Here is a 13,115-nt window from a genome sequence, read left to right as displayed (position 1 = left end):
TTTTTATCCTTGCAGTATTATTTCACGTCTTGACTGTACCTTTGCATTGCTTTCTGTTGCAGTTGTCTGAAGTTAATTTTTATAAGGCAACAAGAAAATCACTGATTGATAAATGATGGCTAAGAGTGAAATATGTACTTGTACTTTTAAAATCTCAATTGTCAATAAAATGCACTGTTTTAATTTTAAAATATTGGCAAAGTGTGAGCAAGACTGACAGACTGGGGGTTCCGCACAAACTCAATTATCTATATAGATAGTTCATCCATCCCAGAAATTGAGAATCTCAATGATTTTTGCTGATATCAATACTGGCAAGATATTGGTCCCAGTAATTCAAAGACCATATCAAAATCTCGCAGAAAAGGAGAGGAGTAAAGACTGTGGGTGCTTCGGTTTAATGATGGCTGTGTCGTGCTGGAGTGAGAAAGAGAAGGGGTGTTACTGGGTGAAGAACAGTGACTAATGAAGATTGAGGCCGTGGGGGGGGGGGTTACAAAAATGTAGGATGTATTGCAGGGAGAGTTCCCACCTGCACAATTAAGAAAGACTGATGTCTGTAGTGGGAAGGATCCAGATGCCACAGGCTGTGAAGCAGTCATTGGAGTGAAGAATGTTGTGTTGGGTCATGTGCTCAGCATCTGGGTGGTCCATCTGTTTCTTGGCTACAGTCTATTCACGCTGACACATAGCTTGTTGGTTGTCGTGCCCTCATAAAATACAGCCCACTGGTTGCAGCTTAGCTTGTAGACCACAACTGCTTTCAGAGGTAGCCCTGCCTTTACTGGCATAGGTGATGCTTGTGACAGGACTGGAGTATGTGGTGGTGGTGGTGGTGGTGGTGGTGGTGGTGGTGGTGGTGGTGGTGGGTGTATGGGACAGGTCTTGCATGTAGGTCTATTGAAGGGTTACGGGCTATGATGAGGCAAGGAGTTCGGAGCAGGGGTAGAGTAGGGATGGATGATGATATTGTGTAGATTTGGTGGGTGATGGAATACCACTGGGGGAAGGGTGGGAAGGAGACTCTTCATTTTAGGGCATGATGAGAGGTAGTCAAAACCCTGGTGGCGGATGTGATTCATTTGCTCCAGTTGTGAGTGGTACTGAGTCCCAAAGGAAATTCTCCTTTGTGGCTGGATGTTCAGTCTTTCAGAGGTGTTAGTGACTGTAGAAATAAGGCATGAGAGGTCTGTTTCTGTACAAAGTTGGGTCAGTGATTTCAATCTGTGAAGGCCTCAGTGAGACCCTTCATATATTTCGAGAGGGACTGCTTGTCACTACAGATGCGATGGCCACGAGTGGCTAGGCTGTATGGTGTTGAATGAGTGGCAGCTGTTGAAGTGGAGGTGTTGCTGGTAATTGGTAGGTTTGATATGGATGGGGATACTGATCTAGCCATCTTTGAGTTAGAGGTCATCAATGAAGAAGGTGGCTTGTCGGGTTCAGGAGGACCAGATGAAGTGAATGGGGGAGAATGTGTTGTCCTGGAGGAATGTGGGTAGGTGGTCCTCACCCTCGATCCAGGATATGAAGATGCCATCAGTGAATCTGAACCAGGTGAGGTGTTTGGGAACTTGGGTATTTAGGAAGGATTCCTCTAGATGGCCTGTGAATAGGTTGACATAAGATTGGGCCATCTGCATCTACATGGATACTCTGCAAATAACATTTAAGTGCCTGGTGGAGGGTTCATCGAATCACCTTCACAATAATTCTCTATTATTCCAATCTTGTACAACATGCAGAAAAAATTAACACCTGTATCTTTCCATGTGATCTCTAATTTCCCTTATTTTATGATGATGATCATTTTTCCTTATGTAGGTTGACATCAACAAAATACACTCCTGGAAATCGAAATAAGAACACCGTGAATTGATTGTCCCAGGAAGGGGAAACTTTATTGACACATTCCTGGTGTCAGATACATCACATGATCACACTGACAGAACCACAGGCACATAGACACAGGCAACAGAGCATGCACAATGTCGGCACTAGTACAGTGTATATCCACCTTTCGCAGCAATGCAGGCTGCTATTCTCCCATGGAGACGATCGTAGAGATGCTGGATGTAGTCCTGTGGAACGGCTTGCCATGCCATTTCCACCTGGCGCCTCAGTTGGACCAGCGTTCGTGCTGGACGTGCAGACCGCGTGAGACGACGCTTCATCCAGTCCCAAACATGCTCAATGGGGGACAGATCCGGAGATCTTGCTGGCCAGGGTAGTTGACTTACACCTTCTAGAGCACGTTGGGTGGCACGGGATACATGCGGACGTGCATTGTCCTGTTGGAACAGCAAGTTCCCTTGCCGGTCTAGGAATGGTAGAACGATGGGTTCGATGACGGTTTGGATGTACCGTGCACTATTCAGTTTCCCCTCGATGATCACCAGTGGTGTACGGCCAGTGTAGGAGATCGCTCCCCACACGATGATGCCGGGTGTTGGCCCTGTGTGCCTCGGTCGTATGCAGTCCTGATTGTGGCGCTCACCTGCACTGCGCCAAACACGCATACGACCATCATTGGCACCAAGGCAGAAGCGACTCTCATCGCTGAAGACGACACGTCTCCATTCGTCCCTCCATTCACGCCTGTCGCGACACCACTGGAGGTGGGCTGCACGATGTTGGGGCGTGAGCGGAAGACGGCCTAACGGTGTGCGGGACCGTAGCCCAGCTTCATGGAAACGGTTGCGAATGGTCCTCGCCGATACCCCAGGAGCAACAGTGTCCCTAATTTGCTGGGAAGTGGCGGTGCGGTCCCCTACGGCACTGCGTAGGATCCTACGGTCTTGGCGTGCATCCGTGCGTCGCTGCGGTCCGGTCCCAGGTCGACGGGCACGTGCACCTTCCGCCGACCACTGGCGACAACATCGATGTACTGTGGAGACCTCACGCCCCACGTGTTGAGCAATTCGGCGGTATGTCCACCCGGCCTCCCGCATGCCCACTATACGCCCTCGCTCAAAGTCCGTCAACTGCACATACGGTTCACGTCCACGCTGTCGCGGCATGCTACCAGTGTTAAAGACTGCGATGGAGCTCCGTATGCCATGGCAAACTGGCTGACACTGACGGCGGCGGTGCGCAAATGCTGCGTAGCTAGCGCCATTCGACGGCCAACACCGCGGTTCCTGGTGTGTCCGCTGTGCCGTGCGTGTGATCATTGCTTGTACAGCCCTCTCGCAGTGTCCGGAGCAAGTATGGTGGGTCTGACACACCGGTGTCAATGTGTTCTTTTTTCCATTTCCAGGAGTGTATTTTCCCATTCAGAGGAGAAAATTGGTGTTTGAAGTTTCGTGAGACATTTCTGCCGCAGAGAAAAAGCCTTTGTTCTATGTCCACCCCAAATCCTGTATCATTTCAGTGACACTTTCTATCCTATTTTGTAATAATACAAAACGTGCTGTCTTACTTTGAACTTCCTCTATGTGCCATGTGGGTGCCCATTGCCATGCCATGGATTGGTTTGTAGGTGATTCCTTCAAAGGTGAAGTAATTATGGGTGAGGATATAGTTGGTCATGGTGATCAGGAGGAGGTTGTAGTTTTGGAATCTCTCGGGGGTTGGGAAAGGTAAAACTGAACAGTAGCAATCCCATGAGCATCTAGATGAATTCTTCCTAATCACCTAGAATCCCAAATACTTCACCTGGTTCAGATTCATGGATGATATCTTTGTGATCTGGATTGAGAGTGAGGACACAATATCCACATTTCTCAAAGACCTCAACACATTCTCCCCCATTCGCTTCACCTGGTCGTCCTCAACCCAACAAGCCGCCTTCTTTGATGTTGACCTCCACTTCAAAAATGTCTACATCAGTACCTCTGTCCACATCAGAACTACCAATCACCAGCAATACATCCACTTCGACAGCTGCCGCACATTCCACATCATACAGACTAGCCACCTGCAGCCGTCACATCTTTAGTGAAGAGCAGTCCCTCTTGAAACATACGAAGGGTCTCGGAGGCCTTCACAGATTGAAATTACCCTCCCAACCATATACAGAAACAGATCTCTCTTGCCTTATTTCTACAATCACTAACACCTCTGAAAGACTGAACATCCAGCCACAAAGGAGAATTTCCTTTGTGACTCAGTACCACCCACAACTGGAGCAAATGAATCACATCCTTCGCCAGGATTTTGACTACCTCTTGCCATGCCGTGAAATGAGGAATGTCCTACCCACCATCCTTCTAACCCCTTCCACAGTAGTATTCCACTGCCCACCAAACCTATACATTATCATCTTCCATCCCTACTCTGTCCCTACTACGATCCACTTGCATCATCGCTTGTTTCCCTTCAATAGACCTAGATGCAAGACCTGCCCCATACACCCATTACCACTTCATACTTCAATCCAGTCACAAGCATCACGTATGCCATCAAAGGCAGCTGTGATCTAAAAGCTAAGCTGCAACCAGTGTGCGTGCTGTATTCTATGTGGGCATGACAACTAACAAGCTGTGTGTCGACATGAATGGCCAATGACAAACTGTAGCCAAGAAACAGCTGGACCATCCAGTTGCTGAGCACATGACCCAACAAAACATTTTTCATTTCATTGACTGCTTCACATCCTGTGGCGTCTGGATGATTCTTCCTACCGACACGTCTTTCTGAATTGCGCTGGTTGGAAATCTCCCTGCAATGTATCCTACATTCCTGTAACCCCCCCGCCCCCTGGGGCCTCAATCTTAGTCACTGTCCTTCAACTACTTTCCTGTTCCCGCTCTAGCATGACACAGCCTTCATTCTACCAACACATCTACAGTCGTTTTACTTCTCTCCTTTACCATGTGTGCGTGTGTGTCTTTCTTTCCTTCCTCCAAAATAAGGTCTTTTGGACAAAATTTTGCTTGCTTAGGAGTGTTTTTGTTTTGCCTGTCTAAGATTCAACATATTCACTGTATGGCAAATAGCAGTCTGTCCTTTCCATAACAATGTCTTTAGTCTATCCCCAGCTTTCCATTGTTCGATTTTGTCTCTACTGTAGTTCTTCAGGTTAGCCTGTACATGCAAAAAGAAACAAGCAGGGCAGTTTAGTGTATATATGTGCAGAGAGAGAAACTTTAATAAAATATCTTTTTATTTATTAACTAAAATTTAACTACAACTTAAGTTTTATATGTGTGCTTAGTAGTGTTAGTGTATTATGCTTTCTACGTATAGTGAATGTAGTGGTTTCAATAAATGAGTTTGCAAGTATCAAAATATAACATAAATGTCCATATCCTTAAGTGACTTTGAAGCTTAAAATTTTTACACCTTCAAGGGACCATGGGCCTTAATATGTGACATAAATTTGAATTCAATATGCCTACCTGTTCTTGAGAAAAAGGGTTAGACAGACAGGCAGACAACAAAGCAATCCTCTAAGAGTTCAGATTTTACAGATTGAGGCACGGAACCCTAATGATAAAATAAGTAAGCAAAAACATTTTCTTGCAAAATAAACATAAATAAGCACAGACAAGCGTAGTTAAAATTGCTTGTATAGGCGTCTCTTAGGAAATATAACCTTTCTGCTTATCCCTAAATGCATGAAAGAAATTACGCATTTTGCTTCAATATCATATTAAATGCAGTGAGAACTATTACGCTTTTGAAAACACATACTCAATAACATTGGGCATGGTACTGTTATGCTCATGGCGTAACATAATCATTAAAATTGAACTGTCATCCATTGAATAAAAACATTACTTGCAGTATGTTAAATCACATTACCATGGGTGGGAGGTGTGTGTGTGTGTGTGTGTGTGTGTGTGTGTGTGTGTTGTCGAAGTGATAAATGTTGTTGGTTCAACATCAGATTATTTTTATTTGTACGTGTCAGGCATGTTACTCTTTTTTACTGCTTGAGAGCTGGTGTTCCTGTTCCATACTATGGCAGCATATTTAAGATCTCAAGTATAACATCTGTAATGTCTTGGCAGTCATTATGTGTTTTTCTCTTTTTTTAAAAAAAGGAGAAAATACCCTTAGAGTACAAAAAGAAAGTTGCTCCTACTACAGATGTAAAATCCATATCATAAACTGAATTGGAGAAATGTGTCACTCTCTCTTAATTTTGGAGTTCTGCATTTTCGTTTCTGGGGGCAGATAAAAATGGAAACATTTTAAAATTCAATCAAGGAAGGAAAGAAAAAGGCAATAGACTTTAGAGACATTAAGTAAAAACGGAGTCAGTATATAAAATAGAGCTGGCATAAAAGAAAATATATTATTTGAATTTTATGTTGATCATGTTTGTGATGCAGGTTTATTTCCTCACTAAGCTTATGAGTGTATATTGACCACTTAGAACAGATCCGAGCTCCAATACTGCACATTTGTTGACTTAGTCTGGGGGTCTTTTGATTATTTATTCGCTTTGACTCTTTACTTCAGTTTCCTTGTTTTAAATTTTTGTGTCTACAGAAATCAAAGACTGAAATTTAAAATTTACAGTACAAGACTGAAGAGTGCTTATTTAAGTGTTACAAAGGCAAAATTCAGTGTGTGGTAGACTCATAAAGGGGAAAGATGGGCACACTTAAATTATCAGAATTTTCATGCCGCTTATTTTCTGATAGAACAGCCCAAAATGTTTTGGAAGCTGTTTCCTCAGTCTGTGTTTTAACTTCATTTCGTCTGTTTACAGAACTGTCCAAATACTCTTTCTCCCATTTAATTTTTTTCTAGAAAAGAATGGCGCATTGCATCTAAAAAAAACCTTTACTGTGGTAAAATTACAAGAAACACAAAAAATAAAATTAGTCAGTTCTGTGTACTAAAAGTATTTAATTTGGAAAATGAAATAAAAGTTAATAATTGTTTGATTTAAATTTACTTTTAACTAAGCATTACAGTATCTAACTTAGTCTTATGGGTTTTAATTTGAAGCTAGCATATTTGACTAGTTGGTGAGAATTTCATTTGCACTACTTCTTTAATGCCATCAGTTACAGTATACTTTAAACTCCAATGTAATACAGGCATCCTGTTTTCCTCTGCTAAGTTAAGTTTAGCTGTGGTGTATAAAAAAAGATTGCTACCCTCCATGTAGTGGAAAGGTTGAATTGCAGACAGGCACAACTAAAGGACTGCTAAACAAGTAAGGCTTCAGCCTTCTTCTGAATTGGACCACATATACACACATGCATTCACACAAATGGAAATCGCACACAGCACACCTGCCAAAGCCAGAGTGTGTGTGTGTGTGTGTGTGTGTGTGTGTGTGTGTGTGTGTGTGTGTGTGTGTGCGTGCGCACACAGCACACCTGCCAAAGCCAGAGTGTGTGTGTGTGTGTGTGTTTTGTATAATTCAGGAGGCAGCCAAAACCTTACTTTTTTAGCAGTCCTTTTGTTGTGCCTTTCTGTGACTCAACTTATGTTTTATCTCTGAATTAATAAAATGATTTGTGTGTTGCAGCAAGCTGTCCGCATGATGGTAGGAATTAAGGGTATAACATGGGAAGATTCACAAAATGATCACCTAATGGATTTAAAGGAAATTATGAGGCTTTCTGCAGCTTTGCAAGAAGGAGTTGCTTGTGTTAACCCACCTGTAGTCAGTGAAAGAAGTTTACTCCGGGATGTGAACAGGAAGGATTCATCTGGTTTAATTTCTGAAGACTCAGAACAACAGTCAGGAAGGTTTAATTTTTCATTAAATTGTAATGAAGTAAGTTCAGAAAGGCCAATGGAAGAAGGCTGTACCACAACTTCTCCTTTTAATGACGAAATTATTTCACTTAAAAATGGCTCACCAGAATGCTCTCTGTACTACACAGATGAGATGGGAATTACAGTAAGAACAAAATTTTCCAAAGACACAAGGAGAATTCTATGCTCTGATGACACAGAGGAAACTGGAACACATTCTTACGAAGCAGAAGAGGCAGTTTTGAAATGTGAAGCTGAAAAGATATGCTCTGCTTTACTAGAAACTGAATCAGAGTGCCATAGTCCCAAGGTTATCTCAGAAAAAGATCTTAATAATACATTCTCATGCAAGACAAGGACTACTAACGTAACTAATCCAGCACTCTGTAAAACTCAGGATGAAGAGCATCAGACACAAGAAAGGGAGATGAATTTGTTGACACCAGTTTTTAAATGTGATCCTGAGGAAATGAATGCCAAGAGCCACATCTTACAGGTTGCCTCAGAGCCAGATCTTAATGCAACATTTTCACGCAAAACAGAAACTAAGATTGACTGTGGTGATTCAGTAACTGGTGATGCTGCGTTCGCTTCACCACAGGACTCCGAAGGACAACAACCTGAGAGCCGCATATTGCAATGTCTCTCTGAATCAGATCTTAACAATACATTCTCATGTGAGATGAGAACTACTAAAATAACTAATTCAGCACTCTGTGAAACTCGGGATGAAGCACATCAGACACAAGAAAGGAAGATGAATTTGTTGACACCAGTTTTTAAATGTGATTCTGAGGAAGCGCATGCCGAGAGCCACATCTTACAGGTTGCCTCAGAGCCAGATCTTAATGCAACATTTTCACACAAAATAGAAACTAAGATTGACTGTGGTGATTCAGTAACTGGTGATGCTGCATTCACTTCACCACATGACTCTGAAGGACAACAACCTGAGGGCCACATATTGCAACGTGTCCCTGAATCGGATCTTAACAATACATTCTCATGTGAGACACGAAGTCAGGTTGCATCTAGTTATCCAGCCACCTGTGCTGGTCCTTTGTCGTCTAAGAAAGAAGAAAAAGAATTTTGTTTCTTGAGACCAGTTGGTGTTAAATGTGTTAGGAAAGTGCAACCTACAAGTCATATTTCAACTTTAGACTCTACCTTCCGCCTGCTCAGAGATGTTGACGCTTCGAGAAAACCATCTGTACAGAAATTATCTCCGGATTCATCTTTTGTAATAAAAAGAACTACAGGAAAGTGTAAAGATGTTATTAACAAAACTTTCTTACAACACAAGAAGGTTCTGTCACCTGCAACTCCAGGGAAAAGAAATATTCTCTCTAATCGAAACACCACAGATACATTACAAAAAGGTAAGTTATTTTCTGTTAAATAATAAAAGGTTAGTAACTGAAGTACCTCTATCTAATAGAAATGGGGAGGGGGATTGCCATAACTCAATGGGAAGTTTTGGTATTGCAGCTTTCCCATTTAAGTATGTTGGTGTTTAGATTCAGATTTGATGTTTTCGTGAACTTTTTAATAGCTACCCGTGTAATTTAAACTTTCTTCTCAAACTGTGCCAGAGCAGCTTTGCTGGGCATTGGTACTGCTGCAGTTGTGCCTATGCTGGAATGTGGTGAACTTCACCATTCTTTTAAATTTTTTTTAAGATGTACAATGTTATTCTTTTAATAAATGCTTGTATTGCGCCTCATTGCACAATCAGTTATTGTATTAAAACATTGCCCATACTTACAGTTTCAGATAGTTCTTCCAGTTAATGACATTTTGACATTTCTCTCTACCTCTTCTGTCCTGCCATGTTATCACTCAGTACTGTCGCAGTGCATGCATTTTCTCCATGTTGCACTGCACTACTCCAAACAAGGATGCCAACTCACAAAGGTTATACAAACCACATGCATGTACTGAAACTTCTGGTAATACTGCAGTTGCTGTCCTAACTTGAAGACGTGGTGTCCATCTGTTCAAGCTTTCTATACAACACAGATAACAAGAATTCACAGCTAGCTTTCCATTCTTAACTACTAGCCCATTACATGGCTTCGGTGACCTCGAGCATCATTTGTTGGCTAGGTAGGAGTAGGGTTACAAATCATTGTGTCGGTGTGGTTTGTTACACCATAGTATTAATGTTTGTTATTGTTACTGTCATAGTCATTACTAATAATGACCTAAAAGCATAGATGGTTGTGAGGAAAGGAGGACAGGTTGCAGATCCATATATCTGTGCTGATTCAAACAGAAAGTAGGACAAGCAAGTGAGTAATTTGAGATGATTGAATGTGAGAATTTACTTATTGCAGACAGTTTGTGTCATTAGATATTACAAAAGATTAATTAAGCTGTTGTGAAACTGACAGATACAAACATGCTTGTTGATGGCAACAGTCAGCGATAGTGTATCATTTTTGTTTTTGGCAAGGAAATGTCAAAATAGTAACGAGATTGGCGATTATTGTAGTAATAACAGTGACAGTGATGGTGGCTGATATGTATCCCTACATGTTCCCAAAAGCCCATATAATCATTTTTCTTTGCTTTTTATTGGAGATTGTAAGTTTTCTACTAGTTTGCAAATGACCTGGTTCAAGTTCAGTTTTGCACTAAATTGCCCCCAATGAACCATGGGCCTTGTTGAGTTGGGAGGCCTGCACGCCTCAGCGATATGGATAGTGCAACCACAATGGAGCGGTATCTGTGAAGATACCTATATATAGTGCCTGAAGAGGGGCAGCAGCCTTTCTGTCAGTTGCAGGGTCAATAGTTTGGATGATTGACTGCTCTGGCCTTGTAGCATAACCTTATGGTGCTAGTATTGTGAATGGCTGAAAACTACTGCCATTATTTTTCATGAGGAAATTCAGCTCCTTCTGTATGTTCAATATTAAGTTATGATGGCATCCTCTTGGGGAAAAATGTTCCAAAGAAAAAAAGAGTTCCTTATATGGATCACAAAGTGGGAACCACTAAGTGGGATGTAGTCATAATTAAAAACAAAATTGGCATTATTTGGGTTGGGTTTGAAATTTTAGATCCTTCAATTTGGTAGTTAGAGAATTTAAAAAGAGAAATGGGCAAGTTGAATTAGATGTAGTGGGAATTAGTGTAGTGAAGTGTAGCAACAGAAAGAAAAATAAATCTGGTCAGGACAGTACATGGTTATTAACACACAGTCAAATAGATGTGATGCAGCACTAGGTTGATAATGAATAAGAAGGTAAGAATGTGGGTAAGCTACTATGAACACCACAGCAAATGCGTTAGTGTAGCCAAGTTACTGACAAAACCTACACCCACAGTCACCACCTAGCTCTGCGTATGAAGAGGCTGAAAGAATGCATGATGAGATGAAAGAAATTATATAGATAAAGCAGAAGAAAATTTAATTGTGATTGGGACTGTAACTTGATAGTAGAAAAAAGAAGAGGAGGAAAAGCAGTCACAGAACATGGACTGAGTGAGAGAAAAGAATGAAAGAGGAAGCCAGCTGGTAGAATTCTGCACAGAGCGCAAGTTAATTATTGCTAACACTTGGTTTAAGGATTGTGCAAGATGGTTGTATACATGCAGGAGACAGGAAGGTTTCATGTTGCCGTTGTCGTCGGCATTGACTTCAGTCCAAAGACTGGTTTGATGCAGCTCTCGATGCTACTCTATCCTGTGCAAGCCTCTTCCTCTCCAAATAACTACTGCAGCCTACGTCCTTCTGAATCTGCTTAGTGATTAATCTCTTGGTCTCCCTCTACGATTTTTATCCTCCATGCTGCCCTCCAATACTAAAGTGGTGCTCCCTCGATGTCTCAGAATGTGTCCTACCAACCGATCCCTTCTTCTAGACAAGTTGTGCCACAAATTCCTCTTCTCCCAATTTTATTCAGTGCCTTCTCATTAGTTACGTGATCTACCCATCTAATCTTCAGCATTCTTCTGTAGCACCACATTTTGAAAGCTTCTAATCTCTTCTTGTCTAAACTTTTTCTCATCCATGTTTCACGTCCATTCATGGCTACAATCCATACAAATACTTTGAGAAAAGACTTCCTGGCACTTAAATCTATACTTGATGTTAACAAATTTCTCATTTTAGAAATGCTTTCCTTTTAGAAATGCTTTCCTAGACATTTCCAGTCTACATTTTATATCCTCTCCACTTCGACCATCATCAGTTATTTTGCTCCCAAAATAGCAAAACTCATCTGCTACTTTAATTGTCTCATTTCCAAATGTAATTCCCTCAGCATCACCATATTTAATTCGACTACATTCCATTATCCTCGTTTTGCTTTTGTCGATGTTCATCTTATAGTCTGCTCTTCCAGGTCCTTCACTGTCTCTGACAGAATTGCAATGTCATCGGCAAACCTCAAAGGTTTTATTTCTTCTCCACGGATTTTAATTCCTACTCCAAATTTTTCTTCAGTTTCCTTCACTGCTTGCTCAGTATACAGATTGAATAACATTGGGGATAGGCTGTCTCACTCCCTTCTCAACCACTGCTTCCCTTTCATGCCCCTCAACTGTTAAAACTGCCATCTGGTCTCTGTACAAATTGTAAAAAGTGTTTCACTCCCTGTATTTTATCCATACCACCTTCAGAATTTGAAAGAGAGTATTCCAGTCAACATTGTCAGAAGCTTTCTCTAAGTCTACAAATCCTAGAAAGACAGGTTTGCCTTTCCTTAACCAGTCTTCTAAGGTAAGTCATGGGGTCAGTATTGCTTCGCGTCTTAAGACATGTCTATGGAATCCAAACCGATCTTCCCCGAGGTCGGCTTCTACCAGTTTTCACATTCGTCTGTAAAGAATTTGTGTTAGTATTTTGCAACTGTGACTTTCTAAACTGGTAGTTCAGTAATTTTCACATCTGTTAACACCTGCTTTGTTTGGGATTGGAATTATTATAGTCCGAGGGTATTTCATCTGTCTCGTACATCTTGCTAACAAGATGGAAGAGTTTTGTGATGGCTTGCTCTCCCAAGGTTATCAGTAGTTCTAATGGAATGTTGTCTACTCCCGGGGCCTTGTTTCGACGTAGATCTTGCAGTGCTCTATCAAATTCTTCAAGCAGTATCATATCTTCCATTTCATCTTCATCTATGTCCTCTTCTACTTCCATAATATTGCCCTCAAGTACATCATGCTTGTGTAGATCCTCTATATACTCCTTCCAGCTTTCTGCTTTCCCTGCTTTGTTTAGGACTGGTTTTCCATCTGAGCTCTTGATATTCATACAGGTGGTTCTCTTTTCTCCAAAAATCTCTAATTTTCCTGTAGGCAGTATCTATCTTGTCCCCTAGTGATACATGCATCTACATCCTTAAGTTTGTCCTCGAGCCGCCCATTCTTAGCCATTTTGCACTTCCTGTTGACACATGTTTGAGACGTTTGTATTCCTTTTCGCCTGCTGTGTTTAC

At 41.6% G+C, this 13,115-nt stretch overlaps 1 protein-coding gene across 1 annotated transcript in view; it reads left to right on the top strand.

Annotated features, from left to right (window-relative positions):
* The window catches only part of LOC126188554 (uncharacterized), a 152,779-nt gene that overhangs the window by 111,693 nt on the left and 27,971 nt on the right, over positions 1–13,115 (top strand). The window contains exon 10 of the mRNA XM_049930154.1: positions 7,436–9,047. Within this exon, the coding sequence (XP_049786111.1) occupies positions 7,436–9,047 (1,612 nt within the window). The remainder of the gene's footprint in view (positions 1–7,435; positions 9,048–13,115) is intronic.

Source organism: Schistocerca cancellata, chromosome 5 (genome assembly GCF_023864275.1).
Source record: "Schistocerca cancellata isolate TAMUIC-IGC-003103 chromosome 5, iqSchCanc2.1, whole genome shotgun sequence".
In the NCBI taxonomy this organism is placed as follows: domain Eukaryota; kingdom Metazoa; phylum Arthropoda; class Insecta; order Orthoptera; family Acrididae; genus Schistocerca; species Schistocerca cancellata.
The sequence above is the reverse complement of the archived record's forward strand: the minus strand, read 5'-3'. Positions and strand labels throughout refer to the sequence as shown.